Source organism: Schistocerca americana, chromosome 5 (genome assembly GCF_021461395.2).
Source record: "Schistocerca americana isolate TAMUIC-IGC-003095 chromosome 5, iqSchAmer2.1, whole genome shotgun sequence".
Lineage (NCBI taxonomy): Eukaryota > Metazoa > Arthropoda > Insecta > Orthoptera > Acrididae > Schistocerca > Schistocerca americana.
The window spans coordinates 244,357,001-244,382,250 of NC_060123.1; the positions used below are offsets into that span (position 1 = coordinate 244,357,001).

Consider the following 25,250-nt stretch of genomic DNA (forward strand, 5'->3'; position numbering starts at 1 on the left):
CGACGCCCCATTTGTCGTTCCATAGGCCTACTGTGTTTTAGTCTTTGTCACCTGTTGCCACTAGTATGACCTTCATCTTTATATTATTCTAAGTGGGACAAGCAACTGCCAAATAATGGGAGAAATGTACAGTGTATGTAAACCCCAAGTCCTCAAAGCCAATAACACTATCAGAAGTGCTGTCAGATGTTAAATTTGTCATTAGAGACATTTCATCCAGACGGTCCATAAGTAAAAATTATCAATATACCGTAACATATTTACTAGTTTATCGATATCGCAGAATTGACGTAACTTATGATTTAAAAGGTAGAATATATTGTCACTCATCTCACATTTTATTTGTATGCCTTCCACGTATCTCTGTAATGTATGCACTGATGGAAGCATAAAACATTCAGACAAAACCCGGATGTCTGAGTGTTATAATGAAATAAATTTTGAGCAGACAGCTCGTTTTCGTCTTTTTATGTTGCAGCACGTTTCTCCTTCAGTGGCATGCTAATCCGGTTTAACAACAATTCAAGGATGTCTGTTTTTAAATATCAGGATCTTATGGTGTTCAAAATTTGTTTGTCCTTCTTTACTTGATTCTTATGGTACAGTTTCTGTTGCTGTCTGTACTTAAATGATAGGCACTTTCCCAGTCCAGTAATAGTTTTGCACGAAGTCTAGCGATGTGCACATCCTGATGCTTCACATGCTTTTGCAGGGTACGAGTAACTGCACTTAATCTAACCACTTCATTGTCAAAGCAGGCCTGTGTTGACGATTCAGATAATTAGGTACTGATTTGAACTGAGTTAAACTGGCTGCTTTTGTGACATAGGACTGTTTTACAGCTTATACGGATTGCCGAACCTTTGTGGCATTTTCCTCTATGTCGTTAGTTGAGGTGGCTTATGTGGGATATCAAACAGTGTGGGTTACTGCATTCAACACGAGTTTGTTATTGCCCACACTCATGAACTGGTTTTGTTCGAAGTGTAAGTGAACAAAACTTAACATTATATAAAAAGATGAACAGGGTATTTTTATAATGTCTTCTCGGCGTCCATTCACTAGTCATTTCCTGCTACTAAAACGAAACATTAATCACCAATACTCATATGGAAAGGGGGGGGGGGGGGTAGATGAGACTTTTTTTTATCTTCAAGCTTGTGTTCATTGAGATCGTAGGTTTGGGTGGGTACTACTACTGGGTACTATAGTGCTTTGGGTCATGGGAGTGGGTACGGTAGATCAAAGTTTGACACTGTGGTTAGTGGTACCGTGCGAAATGGTAGTTGACGTCCAAAAGATGTAGGCATCTGCTGGGTTAAAAGATGTATCGTCTGACGCGAATAGCATTTCAGGTTGAGCGCAAATGGTTATCATCGTCAAAGCTATGTAAAAAGCGATTCAATGCATCTAGGCGTGATTACAGTACGAAATTAAATACATCGTTTGTGACTGAACACGAGTATCGAAACCGAAGTGGAAACTTCCCTTCACTGTTGGTATGGGGTGGCGTGTTTTCATTTTTCCAAAGCAAGGAGGAACCCGAATTAATACAAACTATCAAACGAGCAATTTTATTAATGCAGGTGTGCATCATGCGCGATACTTCGCTCACGACTAGCTTTTGTACAGTGTTCCGCACTTACAAATTTGTTATGACATTTCTTTCTTTACAGAAAGACGAAATGAAAAAGGCAGAGCAGATGCTTCATATTGCATTAAAACTTGCTCAAGAACAACAGAACGAAGATGGTATTGTATATGTACTGGATCTTATGGCAAATTTGGCGTATGATATGAATGAGCACGATAAAGCACATAAATTATTTGTTAGCGTTATGCAGCACCTTTTCAGGAAAGGTGTTCAGCAGGATGACAATAAAATCATTCATATAAGCCTGAAACTTGCTGACAATTACCATAAACAGGGAGAAAAAAGGTAAATGCAGAGATTAGCCTACTAAATACAGGCCAATAGTGGAGAGATGGAGATGTTAATTTTTAAAGATTTGTCGACGTTTTACGCATCTTATTCCAAGTCACATAATGTACTTGCCAGTGATTTCATCAAAAGGAAATGCAATCGTTATGTTACCTGGTGGTATCAAATGTTAACTAATTAAAAAAAAAGATTTGCATGATTTCTTATGTGCTAAAAAACTACTAGTCTCACAACATTAATGGATGATTACATCCCCCACACCTGAATCTTGACATCTTGATTAAAAAAAAAATCACATGTTTTACCTTCACAGTATTTCCTATATGTTGCTTGGTGCTCTTTCAGGCATCTTAGTCCATTTTTTTAAAACACATACCTAGTTGGTGTTTAGGTTAGATTAATTATTCATTCCATAGACCCATAAAAGAGGGAGTCCTCCTTGGTGTGGAACGTCGATAAACACATTACAAAAATGTAATTAGAAAAACTTGAGTTTCATTAATTTTAATGATCCTCAGTCAGTAAGCAGTAAAATTATGTACATGAATTAAATTTAAACTTCTAATATTTACAGGTTTAATACTTACATCTGCTTTCATTAAATCCATCATTCAGACATTTGCTAGTTTCTTGGCAATTACAATCAAGTATTGTCAAAAATTAAAGTAAATTATTCATTTCAATGATCCTCAGTTAAGAACAGTCAGATTATGTAGAAGATTTAAAATTGAACTTCCAGTATTTGAAGACTTTAGACTTGCATCTGCTTTCCATACATCCATCATTCACACAGTAGATAGTTACTTGGCCGTCATAACCAAGTATTGTCAAAAATTAAAGTATATTAAATTTTCATTAAAATGGTCTACTGCACTTGTTGAGAAACCCGTGGATGGAATAGGAGGAGTTGGCCACAAAAAAATCTTTTAAATTATGTTTAAATTGTGCCTTGTCTGAAACTAAACTCGTAATGGTTGCTGGTTTCGGTTACAGCATTTTATTTGTAATTTATGTAGGTGCACTCGTGTTGGGTTCCTCCTATAATACTGATAATTCTTTGTTTGGGTCCTCACTCTAGTGACCATTTAGTTTGGTTTCAGTTGACTTTCATGGTAAATGGGAAAGTTACATGTGTCATTTTGCCTCCCTTCGGATTATTAGATGGGCACAGCCAGAAAATGAGGTTCTGTGCTCAGTTTACAAGCAGAGCACCAGACACTGGGAATCATGGGTCTTATTGCAATACAGATTCCCAGGAAATGACTTGATAGTACTGTAGTGATTTAATAGCAACATTGGAAAGTGTTAGATTGCAAAGCAGATCTTACTTATTTGCCATATAAAATATTAACCACATAATAGTCACAGATACTATTTATATTGTAAGTTATTGTGTCTCACGAACACAGTAAAAATTAAGGGGGAAGTAAAATAAATATTTCTAGATCTATTCATCTGATTTTAAGGGTGTTTAATTCCTGAAATACAACCTGATTATTAGGAAAGAACTTTAATCATATCTGAAGGAAAATTCACTACAAACTATAAAGTCATGAGACAATTTCTGTCCTGTACTTACCTTCTGGAGGTGAAATGTTAAGTACTGCTGATGAGAGAGACATGAAAGCACATGGTACTTTCCTACCTTTTGGACCTATTATTTCCTTCCTCATTGATGGGAGAAGGACTGGCTAGAGATGGTAAGAAGAAAGAGTGGGTAACTTGAGACTCCAGGATGAGAGTCTTCTCCCTGAGGAATGGATAATAGAGCTGAAAGCTAACATAATTTTGTGTACTTTCTCAGAGATTTTGCCTCCTGAGGATAAGTAAACCTACTGGTCAGCATTTCATTATTTTATTAATATTAGGAAAGAACTAACTTGTTAAAACAGTGGAGGCTTGGCTTAGATAAGTACAACGTATTATAGATATGATTGATTACAGCTTCACTTCAAGCTGAAGCACTCAGTGATGGACAGGTCTGTAGTAAGTACAGACAAATGTTACTTCTGTCATTTCGAATCTGGCGTTTCTCCAAAGTTGATAGCTTGAATTTATAAATGTGTACACACTCTTCCATCTGCAGGTGGAACTTTTGTGAAAGGGTGAAAAAAGTGATGGAGGCCATTGGTAGAGTTTATGGAGAGGGATTGCTTGATTATAATAGTAGTAATGTTAAATACCATAGCAGTAATTTACCCAGTATCGTATAGTCTGCTGAATTCGTAAAATATTTTCTTGATATAATAGAGATAATTTTCATGAATTTGTCGAACTGCATAAAAAAATTTTGAATGTATGAATACAGTGCCCTATGTACAGATGCAAATACAATACAGTTTTCAGGTTTCACTTCAGTTCAAATTTATTAATACACATGGACTGTGTTACAGTTTATTACTTTTTAATAGCCTTAACTTTGTTGCAAATTTGGAAACATCATATTTTATACAATGAAACTTAAACTGTGATCAGGAGAAGTATGGAAAAAATGCAGTTGTAATTTAGTAGGCTACTGACTTATTGTTAATGGCATAAATTTCTTGTTTGGATAAAAGGCATAGCACCCTTCTTATGTATGAAATACATTTGGGGTCAAAATGAAAACTAAATAGAATTAAAATCGTGATACATGCAGTGTGGTAGTGGTACAGAGCTGGAAGGAAATTTAACAGACAAGGTAACATATATTGAAGGCATCTTGAAAAAGAATAGTAAGACTTGTTTTAACAATGAACAAAAAATAATCCATTGAAATCATAAAAGTCTTGTGATAAAACACAGCAACACCCACTACAAAATGCTCAATGCTATGGTGTACAGGAAGGTGTCACCACTGAGTGATGGTAGAAGGATACAAGATGACTCTGACAAAATTTCTACTTGGTATGATGAGTGGCAGCTTGCTCTAAATGTAGAAAAATGTAAGTTAACACAGGTGAGTGGGAAGAACAAACCCGTAATGTTTGAATACAGCATCAGTAATGTGCTGCCTTACAGTCATGACAGCTAAATAATAAAATAGTAACTCTCCACAATGTGGTAGTCCTAAAACATATTAGAATTTCCAGTAATAGTAGGTGACATGTAACAATAGACACAAATGTAAAACTAATTAAAAGTAAATGCTGTGCAGAGGACCTGCCGGGCCCGTCGGTGCTGATTGATCGCCTCTGCCGGTGGTGTCATTTTATGCAGTGTGGAGGGGTGTGGGGTCAGTACACTGCTCTTCCAGCTGTCATCAGTTTTCATGACCTGGACCCAATACTACTCGGTCAAGTAGCTCCTCTATTGGCCTCTCAAGACTGAGCAATCGCTGTTCCAATCCTCCCACCAACAAAAAATCCCTGGCAGTACTAGGAATCAAACTTGGATCCTACACATGGCAGTCAGCTGTGCTGATCCCTCAGCTATGAAGGTGGGCAGACACAATTGTAGGAAGGGGGGAAAAAAAACCTCGTGATGTAAAAAATTGGACATATAGATTGTGATAATTTATTTAAGAATATAACAACACATTACATTACATACATACGACGCAAGACACTGTACGGTCTTTTTCCAGTCGCAAAAGGAGTAAGGGAAAAATAATTGTCTATATGCCTTTGTACGAGCACTAATTTTTCTTTTCTTATCTTTGTGGTCATTACGTGAAATTTATGTAAACAAAAAGCTACTCTAGCCAGCCTCATCTGACTGTCACAGCAAGCCTTGCAATGAACGTAAAAAAACCAGCCAACCTTGAACCAAATTCTGATTTACAAAGAGAAACTTAAGTGGTCCATAAAAGTTTACAATCAGGGTTCAGTGGTCATTAAATCTTAGCACTTAGAATTACTGTTAAAGGAGAGCAAGCAAAAAATAAAATACGAAAGATCAAATTCAGGAATTTCAGCTAGGTTAATGGAAATCTCTTAAATTATTATTACATAGTGTAGAATAGCATGCTGACCATGAAACTGAAAATCTGGCTACAAAACTCAATATAAATATATATGTAGGAAAACTAGTGCAGCATTTTGGTATTACATTCCCCCAAAAAAAGGTATTTAACTGCCCAAATAGTAAAACTCATCTACAACTTGTAGTGATTCATTTATTAATATAATTCCTTCAGCATCACTTTATTTGATTTGACTACATTCCATTACCCTTATCTTACTGTTCTTGATGTTCATCTTAATAACCTTCTACATCTACATCATACTCATTAAGCCACCCAGTGTTGTGTGGCCACCAACTGATCCCCCCGTAATCTCTTCCACTTGTGAAGTGCCTCTGTATTGGCTCTAATTTTTCTATCATGTAATTATGTGAGAGGAAGTAATATGTTGTCCGACCCGTCTCAGGAAGTGCTTTCTCAAAATTTCAATAGTAATCCTGTCCATGATGTACAAGACCTCTCTTGTAAATTACGCCAACAGAATTTTTTGAGCATATTGGTAATGCTCTCGCACTAACTAAATGATCCTGTGACAAAACGTGCTGCTCTTTGTTGGATCTTCTATCTCTTCTATCAGCCCTGTTTGGAAAGGATTCCATATTAATGAACAATACTCAAGAATCAGTTGACCAAATGCCTTATAAGCCACTTCCTTTGTGGATGAGTTACATTTCATTGAGATCGTTCCTATGAATCTCATTCTGGCATCTGCTTTTCCTACAATGTGTTTTATGTGGTCATTCCACTTAAGGTCGGTCGATCTGGATAGTTACTCCTAGATATTTTACAGTAAAGACTTTTTCCAACAGTTTCTCATCAATAGTCTAGTTGTACGGCAGTGGCTTTTGTATTCTATGTATATGCAATATGTTACATTTATTAACATTCATGGTCAACTGCCAGAGCCTGCACCATTCATCAGTTCTCTGCAGGTCATTCTGGAAATTGATACTATCATGTGCCATAGCTGCTTTGTTACAGACAACTGCATCATCTGCGAACAATGTAAAAGAGCATCTGATACTTTCTACAATTATAGACTGTTAACGAAAAGGGTCCTATCACACTTCCTTGGGGTACTCTGGAAAATGGGATGCACATGTCGATTTCCTTCCATTATGTGTGATGTGTTGAGTTCTATCCCCAAGGAAGTTTTGAATCGAGTCTTAAATCTGGTCTGATACTCAATATCTTTTTTTTTTTCACTAGAAGGCAGTGTGGGATGGTGTCAAATGCCTTTCTGAAGTCAAGGAACAGGGCATCATCCTGAGTGGTGTTGTCTACAACACTATGGATCTCAGAGAGGAACAGAGCAAGCTGAGTTTCGCAAGAACTCGGTTTGCAGAATCCATGTTGATTTTTATACAGCAGATTTTTCATTCTCCAGAAAATCTTAATGTGTAAAACACCTTCCATAACACTATAAAAGATTGATGTCAACAATATGTGTCTATAATTGTGTGCATCTGTCCTGCGGTCTCTCTTGAAAATGGGAATGACCTGCACTTTTTTCCAATTGCTAGGTGCCCTTTGTTGCTCCTGCTATGTACAATAAATTGGTGCTAGAAGGGAAGCAATCTCTTTTGTGTAATCTTATTAGAAACTTACATGTACCTCATCTGGTCCTGATGCCTTTCCATTACTAAGCAGTTGCCGCTTTCCTTTTCCATCATCGGTTATCTCAGTATCTGCCATATTGACTTCGGTGCAATGACTGAAACGAGGGACTGTTTTATGATCTTCCATGGTGAAACAGTTTCAAGACTGAATTAATTATTTTGGCCTTGACTCTGTTATCTTCTGTTTATGTGCCAGTATGATCTCTTGAGTGAATGAATAGATGATTTTGAAGTGCTTACTGATTTTAAATAAGACCAAAATCTCTCGGGGTTTTCACTCTGCTCAACTGTCAAAATTTTATTTTCAAAATCATTGAAAGCATCTCTCACTGCTCTCCTTACACTTATTTTTGCCTCGTTCTGCATGTGTTTGTCAGCTTCAGCCAAGACATTATCCATTCTGTTCAACTGCTCTTCCATATATTTTGCCCCTCATAACAGAATTGCATTGTTAATGGCAAATCTCAAAGTTTTTATTTCTTCTCCATGAACTTTAATTCCCTCTCAAGACTGCTCCTCGGTTTCCTTTACTAATGCTCAAAGTACAGATGGGGATGGACTACAATCCTGTCTCACTCCTTTCTCAACCACCACATCCTTTTCAAGCCCCTTGACCCATATAACCGCAGTCCATTTTCTGCACAAGTTGAAAACAACCTTCCTCTCCTTGTATTTTACCGCTGCTACCTCCAAAATTTCAGTTAGTGCATTCCAGTCAACATTTTCAAAACCTTTCTCTCAATCAAGAAATTCCATAAAACATAGGTTTGCCTTGTTGTAACCTACATTCTAAGATAAGTCATAAGGTAAGTGGTGTCTCATGTATTCTTACATTTCATTGGAACCCAAACTGATCAGCTTCTGCCAGTTTTTTGTTTCATTCTTCTGTTAATAACTTGTGTCAGTATTTTGCAAGCGTGACTTATTAAACTTATAATTTGGTAATATTCACACCTGCCAGCACATGCCCTCTTTCGACTTGGAATTATCACATTCTTCTTGAAGTGAGAGGGAGTTCGTGTCTCTTATATATCTTGCAAACTGAACACATGAGTTTTGTCAAGACCGGCACCCCCAAAGACCTCAATAATTCTGAGGGAATATCATCTACTCCTAGGTACTTGTTTTGACGTAGGCCTTTCAATGCTCTATCAGATTCTCCTTGCAGTATCATACTCCCAACTCCTTTTCATCTACTTCTTCCACCCTTTGTATAGTATTGCATTTGAATTCATTTGCCTTGTACAGCACTTGTATGTATCCCTTCCAATTTTCAGCTTTCGTTTCCTTGCTTAGTACTGGCTTGCCATTGAGCTCTTGTATTCATACAGCTGCTTCTCTTTTCTCCAAATGTCTCTCTAATTTTCTTATAGGCAGCATCTATCTTTCCTCTAGTTATGCATGCTTCTTCATCCTTGCATTTCATCTGTCTAATTGTTTAGACGTCTCTATTTCTGTCTGCTGCATGTTTATATTTTTCCCCTTTTTTTCACTTAGATTCAGTATCTCATGCGCTATCCAAGGATTTCTACTGGATTTTGCCTTCCTGCCTATTCGATTCTCTGCTGTCTTCACTGTTTCATCTCGTGAGGCTATCCATTCCTTTTCTGTTGTGTTCCTTACCTATGTTTTGGTCAATCATTGCCTAATTCTCTCTTTTAAGTTCTCAACGACCTTAGTTATTTCAGCTTATATAGGTCCCAGCTCCTGAATTTTGTACCTTTTTGCAATTTCTTCACTTTAATCTGCACTTTACAACCAGCACATTATGATCAGAGTCCACATCTGCCCCAGAAAATATTTTGCACTTAAAATCGAATTTCAAAGTCTCTGTTTTACCGTTATGTAATTAGGTCTCTCCAGATATACAGCCTTCTTTCATGATTCTAAACCAAGTATTAACGATGATTAAATTACGCTCTGTGCAGATTTCTACCATGCGGCTTCCTTTTTCATACCTTTCCCCCAGTCAAAATTCTCCCACTATTTTTGCTTCATTTTCTCTTCCAACTGTCAAATTCTGTCCCCCCCCCCCCCCCCCCCCCTCCTCCCCACCCCTGTCACAATTTTTTCACAAAGTATTTTATATTTTGGGGATCTGCAGCTGTTGAAAGGCATGATGTTGAGAAGAATTCAGCTGACAACTGATAAAATTCTTGTTTTATTGATACACAAGCACTCCTAGTTGAGATATATTATTCAGTGAAAATTGTGACTTTATATTGTTGAATGAAGTGTTCCTTGTTTCAAAATTTGGCTGCATTCATGTGACTGCAGTGTAACCTGGTGTTGGAAAAGGGAGCAGCAGTCCACAAAGGTGACTAAGGTGATCTCGTGAATCTGTCATAAAGGAACCCCTTGAGTGCGAGGTCTAAAAAGGCCAATGATGTTTATGGCATTTGACACCCAACATATTATCTACCATACAACCACAATATTGTCTGCTAATGGCAACAGAGGGGAGGACTGGAGTTGTCCAATGGTGAGCACAGCGTGAGGCTTCATGGTGAACTGCTTAGTCAACGAGTAACTCACAACGGTGCTACAGTGTTAGTGGTATTGACACAAAGCATAGCAGTGGTAATAATAAACAAAGCAAACATTGCCTTATATCTACAAGAATAGTTGCCAAAGTTGACATGTTGTCAGAAAGGAACTGAAGGAATTTCCCAGAGTGAGAAAGAAGTGGCAGATGAACTATTAGCATTTCTGCATGGTGAGTTAGTCAAATGTGTGTGCCGTATACACTCATCTGTGTGGACAATGTACACGAGGAGTGCATTCATAACAAAATGTGCTTAACAAGTGAAAGTGATAGTGAAACAGGTATCGAGCCCAGTAGTTCATCATCCTTGTTGAACAGGTAGCCACAAATCCCGTCTCCAGTGAAACATAGTCAAGAACAACAACTGTTCAAGGAGCAGGAACTAAACATAATTACGTACATGGGAGATCTACCACACCTAGTAAAAGGCAATATGAACATGTACTGCTTAAGAAAAACTATGGATATTCAATGGAGGACAGGACACACTTGTTACAAAAACTGGCGTTTGCATGTTTCAAGGCCACTCGACACAATTACATGATGTGCATGACAATGACCTACTACGTTATGCACATCAAATGGGATGCAACATAGATCACAGTGATGTCAAGGGAAGCAGTGGATGTTTGCATAACTTCAAACCACAGCAAACTGTGGAATCGACCCAAAAATTTGTAAATGAGATAAACAAACTTATCCCATCATTCAGTAACAAATTTGTTTTCAACTGTGACCAGTCAAAATTTGAAAAGGGAATGCCTGTGAATGGACCCCTGGAAATTAGAGGTACCAAGAGATTGTATTAATGTGACTAACATCAATGTCTCAATGCATTCATATAAAATTATGCCGATTTGCTGCAAAGTTATTTATTGTGCTGCAAGAAGTTGGAGGTGCTCTGCCTCATATGATTCTTTCTCATGTGCATGATATTCCAAGGGCAGTAGGGAATGTTGATGTCACAGCAAGCAAGAGTGGGAACATGGGAGCAAGAGAACTACAACTATGATACAAGCATGGCTTTTGACCAGTAGCTGGCCAAACTTGCTTTTGCTTGATTCCTTGTCTGGGTATAGAAATCATACTCCCTTAGAGCAAACTGTCCCTCCTGAAAAGTGTGTGTTATTGCATTTCATACTACCTGGAACCGTTGGACAAATTCAGCCTTTGGATGTTTGTTTTTTCCATGCTTATAATACATATTTTAGCACTATCTGCAGCTGTGGCTTAAAGGATAGCCAGTTTCACGATAAGCTCCACAACAGACTGATTTCACAGTTGGTTGCATGCAGTCACATTCCATCAGTTCTCATCACTCCATTATACCAATATGATTCTATATGCATTCTTTAACAGTGGATACGTAGCTGTATGTTTTGCAGAGTTCATAACTCCCAAGGAGTTCGCCTTCAATCTCAACAGTGCAAACCTTTGTAATCATTGTGACAGGCCATTTTTCATTCAGTGTTCATGACGCCAGTTAATGGTTCATTTTTTGAACATTTCTTGTATGTTAACAGTGTCCATTTTGTGAATTATAATACATACATCCCATAAGAGTTTGATTGCTGAATGTCCCCCAACACTCATTTTCTGTCATCCTCCTGATGCACATGTTGAGTCATTAGCACCTAATTTTTTTCCTGTCGTAATTGTTAACACAACACTTACAAATGAGCCTCACTAAAGGCTGAACTTGTGACTTCGCACTCAGTGGATTCCCTGTTAGACACATATGCGGGCTGCTTCTACCCTCCCCAACACTGGGTTGCCCTGCCATCACACTGATGCAGGCAAATTTTAAAACATTGGATCCTTCATTCACCAATATAGTGATAATATTCACTGAATAATATATCTTGTCTAGGAGCAATGGTCACACCTATTACCTTTTAACAAGTTTGCATCTGATGGTGCAGCTTTAGGCCACAAAACTGGTTGTGTATCAATAAAACAAGAGTTTTACCAGCTGTCAGTGGAATTCTCTGTATCATCATGCAAGTAATACTTTGTGTCCTGTAACTACACTCCTGGAAATTGAAATAAGAACACCGTGAATTCATTGTCCCAGGAAGGGGAAACTTTATTGACACATTCCTGGGGTCAGATACATCACATGATCACACTGACAGAACCACAGGCACATAGACACAGGCAACAGAGCATGCACAATGTCGGCACTAGTACAGTGTATATCCACCTTTCGCAGCAATGCAGGCTGCTATTCTCCCATGGAGACGATCGTAGAGATGCTGGATGTAGTCCTGTGGAACGGCTTGCCTTGCCATTTCCACCTGGCGCCTCAGTTGGACCAGCGTTCGTGCTGGACGTGCAGACCGCGTGAGACGACGCTTCATCCAGTCCCAAACATGCTCAATGGGGGACAGATCCAGAGATCTTGCTGGCCAGGGTAGTTGACTTACACCTTCTAGAGCACGTTGGGTGGCACGGGATACATGCGGACGTGCATTGTCCTGTTGGAACAGCAAGTTCCCTTGCCGGTCTAGGAATGGTAGAACGTTGGGTTCGATGACGGTTTGGATGTACTGTGCACTATTCAGTGTCCCCTCGACGATCACCAGTGGTGTACGGCCAGTGTAGGAGATCGCTCCCCACACCATGATGCCGGGTGTTGGCCCTGTGTGCCTCGGTCGTATGCAGTCCTGATTGTGGCGCTCACCTGCACGGTGCCAAACACGCATACGACCATCATTGGCACCAAGGCAGAAGCGACTCTCATCGCAACAGTGTCCCTAATTTGCTGGGAAGTGGCGGTGTGGTCCCCTACGGCACTGCGTAGGATCCTACGGTCTTGGCGTGCATCCGTGCGTCGCTGCGGTCCGGTCCCAGGTCGACGGGCACGTGCACCTTCCGCCGACCACTGGCGACAACATCGATGTACTGTGGAGACCTCACGCCCCACGTGTTGAGCAATTCGGCGGTACGTCCATCCGGCCTCCCGCATGCCCACTATACGCCCTCGCTCAAAGTCCGTCAACTGCACATACGGTTCACGTCCACGCTGTCGCGGCATGCTACCAGTGTTAAAGACTGCGATGGAGCTCCGTATGCCACGGCAAACTGGCTGACACTGACGGCGGTGGTGCACAAATGCTGCGCAGCTAGCGCCATTCGACGGCCAACACCGCGGTTCCTGGTGTGTCCGCTGTGCTGTGCGTGTGATCATTGCTTGTACAGCCCTCTCGCAGTGTCCGGAGCAAGTATGGTGGGTCTGACACACCGGTGTCAATGTGTTCTTTTTTCCATTTCCAGGAGTGTGTATCAGTAATTTCTTTTGTCTCATCATATGGTCTTTCCATTTCAGCATCTTTGGCAGTGCTAGGTGGCATATAAACTTGTACTGTTGTGGTTTGGGAGGAATTTAACATTAAGAGTGGAGAAGGCTACAATTGTAGTGGAAGAACAAAGTGGCATTTGAAGAGGGAGGTCATATTTGGATAACATCTTTACCCTAAGACAAATAATGGAGAAGAGAGTGGAAAGGGATCTAAGCTGTCATTTGGTCCTCATAGTTCATGAGAAAACATATGATACATTGCCACTAAAGATATTGTTCAAGTTGCTGCCGTCAGGGGAATTGCCAAAAATTTATGTAACAAGTATCATAAACATATGAAAGTCAGCAGAATGTGTCATTAAAGATGGGAAAGAAATTTCTTGGAAGTCCTTCAGAATAACTAAATGACTAAAACAAAGTTGCACCCTGTCTCCCATACTCTTCAAGATTTGCACACAGAAGGCAAAAATATATAACTTTATACTGAAACATTATTTTTTCAAGAATCAGAGCTATAAGAACAAATGCACACACAAAGTTTCATTGAAAGGTTCTACTAACTACACCAAAACCATCCACAGGAAGGAGTCATCCAAGTGAATATTAGTGTCAGACCATACTTTTATTGAGAATTAATGATACTTGGTTTGTATTTATTCAGTCTCACAGAACAGTGCCATGTTGTAAGGTTATTGATGGCATTTACTGAACGTGGTGAATGAATGTAGAAAAACTTTCAGTAAATGACCTTCAGTTGTTAACGTGTACAAGCGAACAGCATTGTTCTTTGTACATTTTCAGTCTTCATGAGAGAATTCAGCCAAATGGTAACCTTCCACTAGTCCTTTCTGCAAGAGAGAGATGTATGGTGGAAAGTACAAATACAAAGAAATCGCTCAGGGAACAGACTGGAGTGGAGGATGTAATTATGGTTGTGACATAAATGAAATTGTGGTTGGGGCATATAGTGAAGTGATTAACGGTGAATGGATTAAGGAAGTTCTTTCATGGATCTCAAATAATAGGAGGAGATTGAAATGATGTAGTGGAAGGTGAGTACATGACTTGGAAAAACATACAGGAGCAACTTGGATGAGTATTGCTGAAGACCATAGTGCATGGAAAATTCTGTATGAGGCATTCACCCAGCAGTGGGTGTAAAATGGTTGGTAACTCATTATGATAACTGTTGTGATTGGTCTTATATTTAGTGTGGAATTAGTAGTAGAAATAGTGACAGCATATATAGTAAAAACCATAATAGCTGTAACAGAAAAAACTGTAGCTTATACTTGTTAATGAAAAGTAGAATAACAGTGATCTCTAGCAGGCAGAGTGATGTTATTTTATTATGTTGCTGGTGGCAAGCTGCTGTAGGCCATGATTTTAGTTTGATATCATTGTTTTAGCAAACAGTATACATTTAATATATGGTAAATACACCAAGCTAGGATATTACTTTCAATGTCGAACATTACAAATAATTTCTGCAATTTTTCCTGCATTCTTCAGACTAGCATGAACTGTTGTGCCCCATATTTATATTACAGAGTCAAAATTTGATAAGAACAATGTACAGTATAAGAACAATGTACAGTACGAATATTTGAAGACATAGATGTTCTTATAGTGTTTGCTAATCGTGTTTACAGCAAATATGCTTTTAGTCAGCTTACAGGCCAAAGGACCTATACGCATGTTTGATTTCAGAATCTCCTGCTGTGCTGTTTCTGAAACTTTTTATCCAGATTTCTTTTTAATTACAGTGTTTGTGTCATTTGCAATTAGATGGCTTTCATTGAAATACTGGACTACTTCATTTCTGGAACTGTTGTAAAAATGTTAAGTCAGCTATAATCGTTGTGTTTGCACATAGTGGCTGTGGTATCTGCATACAATTCTTTTGAAGTTGGGAGAACACAAAAAACGGAGAAAGTGGTTGTGAGACAGCCTTGTAGAATCTCATATGTTTTGTAAGTGTTTTGCGTTTCAAAAGCCCAGTATTAATTTTAAACAACACAAATAGTCTTCTGTTGCTTATTTAAGATTTTTTTGACTTGTAACTAGTTTCTTTAATTGCTAGGTTTCATAGCTTGTCAAGCAACATTGTAATGGTGACTACTCAAATGCTTTTTCTAGGTCAAAGAACACTCCAATAATGTACACTGTTCATAATGACAACTACCATCTCGATTATTGTCTATGCTACAACTACGAATGTTGACTTGTATTTCATAAAGTCATTCTGATTTTTGAATATTAAGTTGTATTTGCTTAGAAACTTCATTTGTTCTGTGTTAATAACTTCTTCAATTGTTCTAGCAAATAAAGGTAAAATGAAAATTAGTTGATAGTTTTCCGTTTTACATTTATCACTATTGGTGTACTTAGGTATTTCTGACATACATGGGAAATTGCCCAACACATTATGCTGAAGATATGGCTCCTGAAAAGTTTATGTTCTTTTTAATGGCTTTAATGGTTAGTCCCTTATAGCCTGCAGACTTCAAGATTTTTAATAATCTGTTGTTATTTTATTGTTGTTTATTGAAGCCAAGTATATACAGTATTTAACAAAAATGTAATTTTACCTTTACTGGAGATTGTTAAAGTGGTCATTGATGGATTTTCTAATAAAAAGAAATATTCATTAGAAACATTTGCAATCCAATATTTTTATTTCATGATATGCAAATCTGCTTTTAGGCAGCTTACAGGCCAAAGAATCTACACACATGTCCGATGCCAGAATCTCCTGCTGTGCTTTTTCTGAAACTCTTTATTCAGATTTTTTAAAATTACAGTCTTTGTGTCATTTGCAATTAGACAGTTGTCATTGAAATATTGGACTATTTCATTTATGGCACTGTTGTAAAAATATCAAGTCAGTTATAACCGTTATGTTTATACATAGTGGCTGTGGTATCTGCATACAATTCTCTTAAAGTTGGGAGAGTCAAATTTGTCACTTGTCTACATGCACTTGATTATTCTGCAGTTCACACATAACTGTGTGGTAGAGGTCTCATGGAACCACTTTCAGACTATTCCTCTACTGTTCGACTCTCAAATAGTAGAATAGCAAAAACACCTAAATCTTTCCGTGCAAGCTCTGATTTCTCTTATTTTAGTATGATGGTCATTTTGCCCTGGGATTCAGTAAATATTTTGGAATTCAGAGGTGAATAATGTTGTCATGATTTCTTGCCATCTACTTCTTTATTGATTTCATCTATCAAGAAGATAAATCAGTCTAGCATTGGGTTTAGTTTTCTCAGGCTGAGGTCAATAGGCAACATTGATGTTTTCTATTACAATGTAATTGCTACATTGCACAGTGACTTCTAGTGTGCGACCACATTTTCTGCTGAAAGCAAACCAAAAATATCATGAAGATGGACTGAATTGTGTTTAATAACTAATTTGAATGTTAGGATGCTTTGACTTTCTGGGTTTTGAATACAATTTTCGTATTACCAGGTCTTGGATATGGCCCTTGTTTTGCTTTACAAACTTCTCATTGGTATCCTCAACTACATAAGAAGATATATATGATCACAGTGCACATATGAGCCAAGGCACTGTGATCAATGCCAATTGTGAGAGTGAATGTCACCTGTGGCATTGCAGGCATGTAATATCGGGTGATCAAAAAGTCAGTATAAATTTGAAAACTTAGTAAACCACGGAATAATGTAGATAGACAGGTGAAAATTGACATACATGCTTGGTATGACATGGGGTTTTATTAGAACAAAAAAAAAAAAAAGTATTGCTAGACGCGTGAAAGATCTCTTGCGCGCGTCTTTTGGTGATGATCGTGTGCTCAGCCGCCACTTTCGTCACGCTTGGCCTCCCAGGTCCCCAGACCTCAGTCCGTGCGATTATTGGCTTTGGGGTTACCTGAAGTCGCAAGTGTATTGTGATCGACCGACATCTCTAGGGATGCTGAAAGACAACATCCGACGCCAATACCTCACCATAACTCCGGACGTACTTTACAGTGCTGTTCACAACATTATTCCTTGACTACAGCTATTATTGAGAAATGATGGTGGACATATTGAGCATTTCTTGTAAAGAACATCACCTTTGCTTTGTCTTACTTTGTTATGCTAATTATTGCTATTCTGATCAGATGAAGCGCCATCTGTCGGACATTTTTTGAACTTTTGTATTATTTTGGTTCTAATAAAACCCCGTGTCATTCCAAGCATGTGTGTCAATTTGTACCTCTCTATCTACATTATTCCGTGATTTATTTAGTTTTCAAATTTATACTGACTTTTTGATCACCTGGTACATTAAGGAAAATTCACTGAAAGAAAAACAAATTGGAACACGAAAAAATAATTATTGTGGTGTAATGAAATTTCGGCAATAAATTTTTCTAGGTAACACATTTAAGTGATTAACAATGCAAGTTTATAAGTTAATGTAAGCATAAGATAACCATTGCAAATCCGAAATGTCGGTACATTAATAACTGGTGTAAATACCAGAATGTTGAATGCAAGCATGCAAATGTTCATGCATTGTGTTGTACAAGTGCAAGGTGTCAGTTTGTGGGATGGAGTTCCTTGCCTGTTGCACTTGGTCAGTCAATACAGGACAGTTTATGCTGTTTGTGGAAGACGCTGGAGTCCCACATGTGCTCATTTGGCGACAGATCTGATGATCAAGCAGGCAACCGTAACATGTTGACTTCCTGTAGAGCATGTTGGGTTACAACAGTGCTATGAGGATGAGTGTTACATTGTTGGTAAACACTCCCTGGAATGCTGTTTGTGAATGGCAGCACAATAGATCGAATCACCAGAATGACATATTGATTTACAGTCAGTGTGCATGGGATAACTGCGAGAGTGTTCCTGCTGTCATACGACATCACACCCCAGACCACAACTCCACGTGTAGATCCAGTGTGTCTAGCACACTGACAAGTTGATTGCAGACCCTCAGTTGGCCTCCTCCTAACCAACAAACAGCCATAACCGGCACTGAGGCAGAACCAGATTTCGTCAGAAAACACAACAGACCTCCACTCTGCCATGCAATGAGCTCTCACTTAACACCACTGAATTCACAAATGGTTTGAGTTCAATGGATTGACTGCTACAGGGCATCTGGCTCAGAAGTATCCTTGAAGCAACCAGTTTGTAACCATTCATTGTGTCACTGCTGTGTCAATTGCTGCTCAGATTGCTGCTGCAGACGTAGTATGATGCACCAGAGCCATATGTCGAACATAATGGTCTTTCCTCTCGGTAGTGGCACGTGGCCGTCCGGAGCCCAGTCTTCTTGCGACCGTACATTCTCGGGACCACAACCGCCAGCAGTCATGTGCAGTAGTTACATCCCTGCCAAGTCTTTCTGCAGTATCACCGAAGGAACATACAGCTTCTCATAGACCTTCAACACAACCTCATTCAGACTCAGTGAGGAGCTGATAATGGCATCTTTGTTGCCTTAGAGCAGTGGTTCCCAACAGGTGGTCTGTGGACCCCCAGGGGTCCGCGAGCTATGCCAGAGGGGTCCGCAAGATGCTATTAGAATAAAAAAATATATTAAATATATTTCAAAGACAAAGATTTTGAGCAATAATCAAAAATTTAACAATAACAATGATGGCTAAATTGAAAAAGTTTTAAGCTCAATATTTTTTCAATAATGAATATGCCATTGTTTTTTCTAAGTACTAAAAATAGAAAATGTATAAAAAGACTCTTAATTTGGCTTTTTTAGTTACTTGATACTGTGATATGACAAGGTACCAATCATGCTCGATGAGGGGTCCTCGATTAAAATTTGTTGGGAACGCCTGCCTTAGAGTAATTCTTGACTGACATCAACTCACCATGTCCAATCTCAAAGGCAACTAACACTCGTGACCATTATGGTGCATGTTTAATGCAAATGTGATATGAATCCTCATAGTGGTGCTCCTAATGCCACTCTGATGCATCTGGCACAAAATTTGGATAGACATCATATTTCAGATGTATAAACATGCCTACCAACTTTTGTTCATGTCGTGCAACTCCTTCTTGGTGTTGAGGTTTCTTTTTCTACCAGTGTATATCAGCACAGCAGAGATGAATGGAGAATCACTGTAGTGATGATCTGAACTACAAATGGGGAATTTATTGACATAAGCAATTTTGACAAAATATATATGATTATGGACCAGCATCTGCAAATGAGCATGGTGACGAAAGTTGGCTGTTTGTTGCTACTGTCTTGAGAATCTATGTAAAGTGGTTGAAGGATGGCGAGACCATGAGTAGATGACAAGGTATTTGATGCTCTCACCTCATCACAGAACATGGAGGTTGGAGACTTGTCCTCTCCGTAAAGCAGGATAAGCAACAATGTATGGAAGATCTGACAGGGTACAGTGCTGGTTCGGGCACTAGTGTATCAGAGCACACATTTCAGCGCCAATGTTGAACATGAGGCTCCACAGCAGATGACCTGACATGTCCCCATGATGATCCGACATCATCATCATCAAGCTAGCAGTCATGGGTTATCAAGATTGGACTGTGGATCAGTGAAAATATCTCTCTGGTCAGAGGAATCACATTTCTCATTACCCCATGTCAGTGATTGTGTCTGGACATGTCATTCACATGAAATGTTGCTGAAAGTGTGAACTGTACCTGGATGCAAACTGGTGGGTAATATCCTGCTGTGTGGAACATTCGTCTTTGCTCCTGTAGGATCTGTGGAAGTAATTGAAGACACCATGACATCTGTGGACTACATGTGTCTTTTCACGCTTGAGTCTTTCCCGATGGTGACATCAACCTCCAACAGGATAACTGTCTGTGTCACAAGGCCATAATCATGCCGTAGTTGTTTAAGGAGCATGATAGTGAACTCACACTGATGTCTTGGCTACCAAATTCGTGTGATTTTAACCCAATGGAAAACATCTGGTAACAATTCTGCACCCACATAGGACTGGCCCATAATTTACAGGAGCACTGTTACCTAAGTGTAGATATCTGGTGCTACATATATCTGGTAACCTACCAAGGACTTATCAAATCCATGCCATGCAAAATCGATGCTGTTTTGCTTTTCAAATGTGGACTAGCATTCTGTCAGGCAGGTGGTCATAATGTTTTGGCTCATTGTTGCATGTAGGTTATATGCTGATCACTCCCTGACATGTAGTTTTTCCCTCTTGTTTATATTTGTTCAAGTGCACTTCATATACAGAATGTATTGTTGCCAAATCTTCTTTTATTATGTAATTTCCTTTTCCTGTGACATAAGTGAATACATTACATTAACTTAGAATGTTTTTGTCAGAGGAGTTTGAAACATGTTCATCATTGTCACTGATCTCTGCTTTTTATGTATGTATGATTTGCATTCACACATTTACCATGATATAAGCCTTGCATTCGTTCTATATAACCTCACTTAAGACTTCCTGAAGCACTTATTACTAAATTAATTACACTGAAGTGCCAAAGAAACTGGTATAGTGATGCTTATTCAAATACAGAGATATGTAAACAGGCAGAAAATGGCGCTGTGGTCAGCAAGACCTATATAAGGCAACAAGTGTCTGGCACAGTTGTTAGATCGGTTACAGTTGCTACAATGGCAGGTTATCAAAATTTAAGTGAATGTGAACATGGTATTATAGTCAGTGTGTGAGCAATGATACACAGCATCTCCGAGGTAGCGATGAAGTGGGGATTTTCCCATACAACCGTTTCATGAGTGTGCCGTAAATGTCAGGAATCCAGTAAAATGTCAACTCTTAGACATCGCTGCGGCTGGAAAAAGATACTGCAAGAACGGGACCAACAATGACTGAAGAAAATTGTTCAGCGTGACAGAAGGGCAACTCTTCCACAGATTGCAGCAGATTTCAATGATGGGCTAGCAACAATTGTCAGCGTATGAACCATTCAACAAAACATCATCGATATGGGCTTTCGTAGCTGAAGGTCCACTCATGTACCCTTGATGATGGCATGAAACAAAGCTTTACACCTGGCCTGGACCTGTCAACACTGACATTGGGCTGTTGATGACTGGAAACATGTTGCCTGGTTGGACAAGTCTCATTTTAAATTGTGTCAAGTGTATGGATGTGGAGACAACCTCATAAATCCATGGACTCTTCATATCAGCAGGGGACTGTTCAAACTGGTGGAGACACTGTAATGGTGTAGGGCGTGTGTGGTTGGAGTGATATGGGACCCCTGATAGATCTAGGTACAACTCTGATGGATGACACATACGTAAGCATCCTGTCTGATCACCTGCATCCATTCATGTCCATTGTGCACTTCGACGGACTTGGGCAATTCCAGCAGGACAATGCGACAACTCTCACATCCAGAATTGCTACATAGTGACTCCAGGAACACTCTTATGTGTTTAAACACTTCTGCTGGCCACTGAGCTCCCCAGACATGAACATTATTGAACATATCCAGGATGCCTTGCAACATGCTGCTCAGAAGAGATATCCACACCCTTGTACTGCTATGGTTTTATGGACAGCCATGGAGGATTTATAATGTCAATTCCCTCCAGCACTACTTCAGATATTAGTTGAGTCCATGCCATGTCATGTTGCAGCACTTCTGCGTGCTTGCGGGGGCTTTATACGATGTTAGGCAGGTGTACCAGTTTCTTTGGCTCTTCATTGTATTTCATAATACCAAAATTGAGATTTTTTTTAGAACACTCTTAAATGCCACTCTGCAACCAAAGCCCAGAAAGTCAAAGCATCCTAACATGCAAATGAGTTACTAAACATAAGTATGTCTAACATCCAAATGAGTTACTAAACATATCAGTCAATTTTCATTCCTTTTTTGCTTTGCTTCAACTGATGAACTGAAATGCCTGCTGGAGGAAACAGATTTAGATGGCTGTCGGGTGGTGGCAGTACCTGGAAATGGTTGCAGTTGCCTAGGTAGCACCACCTGTAATTCCTCACATGGCCTATGGTTTATGTCACAACAGAGATAAATATGTCCAGGTGACCTTCTTACTTTTGTTATACACAGTTGCCATCTGGACTGTCCCCAGATTGTGTTTATTAGCTTATTGCAATGTCATGGTGTCTTATGTGGTTCTTCAGAATTTGTTTGCTTGTTGTTCACTTGTCCATGTCATGCTGCCATTTTCAACATCTCGTCTAGGTTGCTTTTCATGTGTTCTTTTTGTTGGCCTCTGGATGTGTCAATCCTCATTGACTTCCAGCTCATGTTGTTTCTTTTGTCTGAGATTCAGCCACCTTGAAACTCCATATTGAAACACTGTGTAAGGGGAAAGGGAAACAAAGGCAGCCCAAACTATGTTTGGATGAATAATCCAGTCCACGTGAAATGCAGAATTTGAAGTAAGATATGAGTGTGAGCTTCAAATGAGATCAGATTTCTAACATAAAGTTAGTATGAATTTACTTTTTGAAATTTATTATTACTAAGTAACTCTTCTTGGTTTCATGTAATGTACTGATTCCCCCCCCCCCCCCCCCCCCCCCACTTCTTCTAAAAGTGTTATGCTTAAAATGGAAATTTCTTTCTTCTGTTTTAATCAAGGGATGGTTAAAATGAAAATGCATTGTTGTTTTACATTTTTAGGGCAAATACAGTAACATAACAAGCAGAAATGACTTCATGTTAAATTTGTTTTTTAGTCAGTGGTGAAATTCAGGCTTGCCATACATAGTCTTATGTAGCGAAGGAAAAATATTGTGGTTTGCATAAATGCCCAGTTATTTATCATGTGTAAACTGTGTTATCATATCAAGGTTACTTGAAAGCTGAAGCAAATGTGTGCACTGCTTGATTGTTTTATTGGATGGTTTGCAAGCAGAAATGATTGTTACTAAGCTTAATTAGATTGTGAGTGTAGGAGGGTAGAGATGGGCATATGTTGTGTACTATAAGATTTGTGTTTTATGTTGCTATCATTTATCTCACTCTTGTTATTTTGTGTTCCTCTTGTAATTACTAAGACTTAGCTTTACCTTTCAGGAAAGCTGAAGAAGGGTTTAAATTTTGTCTTGAAAATCTTGAAAATAAACTCAATTCAGGAGTTAAAGATGAAGATACATTGCTGCTACTTGCAATGACTCTGGATTGGTATGCACAGTTTGTTTTTAAGTCAGGGCGATATAAAGATGCACAGAATCTTATGAAGAGAGCATATGACTTGTCTGTTAGCATCAATGGTGAAACCAGTGAGCAAGTTGTTGTTTTATTAAATGACCTTGGTACGGTTAGTTGCCTCCAAGGAGATTTAGACGCTGCTTTGAAATATCTGAAACAGGCTACTGCTATAGGGGAAAAATTTCCTGATATGCTTGAATTGGGATCAATTTACATTAATTTGGGTTTTGTTTATTTGAAAAAACAAATGTATGATGAAGCCAAACGTGCTTGTGTGTATGCCAGAGAACAAGGACGCAGATTGAAGAATAAAGAGGTTGAAGATGGAGCGGAGCTGTGTTTGCAGAAAATTAAGCTGCCTGAAAAAGTATGAGTTGGTGAATTTTATCTGTGATTTGGAATGTATATTATGTAGTAAAACACTTTTCTGTTTTACTCTGCTGTTTCTTTTCTTGTAAAGAAAGATAACCTATTTCATATTTAAAATAATGCAAAAAATAAAATATAATGTTCTTCAGTAGAATCTTGCGTGGCACTGAGCAGGTACAAAATACTATGATGGCTACTGCAACTGAGTGTGGCTCTTTGAATTAGCGTATCTTATATTTGTTTTTGGACCTGTTGAGGACACTCCATATTAGTAATTGTGTTAAAACAGGAACTAAGGTAATGTACTGGAAGATTAGCGTACTCTTTTATGACCATTTGAAATGCTGTGCTGTAATTGCAACTTGACCTGTAAACTTGTTGTCGGTATAGTAGTCCATAGTATTTAGCAGATATTAGCTGGTTTGTGCCCTACTTTTGTTTTGTTTCCTTGAGCTAGTCGCCTGTTCTTTTATATTCGGCTTCTTGTGTTCGTATCTGGATGAGTAATTGGGTTCAGGTATCTTTTTGGAATCCATGGCTGATGAGAAATAACCATATGTAAGCCTACTCATCTTTAATAGCATTTTTCAGAGTTCCCCAGCAAAGTTTGTATTATGAGACTGCCGATGGAGAAATAATAACCTGCATCCAAGCACAATTCAGTTTCAGTATTCAGCTTATTCACCATTGACCACTTACAGCGGAATAGGTCTGAACATTAAATATACAATTAACAATAACTTTACAGTAAAGTTTTTACAATTTAATTCCACTTCTTTTAGGAATATTCTTATATACTAATGTCAATGATTATTTCATAAATTCTGTTATCTTATAAAATGGGTGTTTGAGTAACCAGTCATAAATCTTACGTTTGAAAATATTACTGCTTAGTGACTGAGCAGATGCTGGAAGTTTATTGAAAAGTTTTAAACTCATTATTTTGTTTAAGTTTGCCGTCTTTGTGAGTCTGTGTCTTGGTATGTCGAAGTCCAGTTTGCCTCTGGTGTTGACGGGATGTATGTTCTCTCTGGTCTCGAACTCATTTAAGTTGCTTTTGACATAAAGCAGTGCTGTGTAGATGTATAGATTCACAACAGTTAATATCATATGCTTGATAAAGAGGGGGCAGCAGTGTTCCTCGGGCTTAACTTTGCTCATTATTCTGATAACTTTTTTTAAAATTTTCAGAATTTCACTGACAAAGCAAGAATGTCTCCATAACAGTATGCCTTAGGAAATGTGTGATCGAAACAGGCAAAAATATACCACCTTTAGATACTCATTAGTGACTACATCTGTCAGTCTCCAGATGAGATAACACACTCTTGCTATTCTCTTGCAGATATGGCTAATATATATGTTCCTCCCAGTTTA

At 38.7% G+C, this 25,250-nt stretch overlaps 1 protein-coding gene across 1 annotated transcript; it reads left to right on the forward strand.

Annotated features, from left to right (window-relative positions):
- Positions 1–1,194: 1,194 nt before the first annotated feature.
- LOC124616023 (tetratricopeptide repeat protein 19 homolog, mitochondrial) lies at positions 1,195–23,939 on the forward strand. Its single transcript, XM_047144241.1, has 3 exons — positions 1,195–1,586; positions 1,677–1,939; positions 23,370–23,939. The coding sequence occupies exons 1-3, from the start codon at positions 1,326–1,328 to the stop codon at positions 23,875–23,877; spliced, it is 1,032 nt and encodes a 343-aa protein (XP_047000197.1). The 5' UTR covers positions 1,195–1,325; the 3' UTR covers positions 23,878–23,939.
- The last annotated feature ends 1,311 nt before the right edge of the window (positions 23,940–25,250 follow it).

What these genes read in the sequence shown, in the direction of transcription:
- LOC124616023 (XM_047144241.1), top strand. Translation starts at nt 1,326, where the DNA reads ATGTATCGTCTGACGCGAATAGCATTTCAGGTTGAGCGCAAATGGTTA. An exon ending in GAGCAATTTTATTAATGCAG is followed by an intron (nt 1,587 to 1,676) that starts GTGTGCATCATG and finishes CTTTCTTTACAG; the next exon opens with AAAGACGAAATGAAAAAGGC. An exon ending in CATAAACAGGGAGAAAAAAG is followed by an intron (nt 1,940 to 23,369) that starts GTAAATGCAGAG and finishes TTTACCTTTCAG; the next exon opens with GAAAGCTGAAGAAGGGTTTA.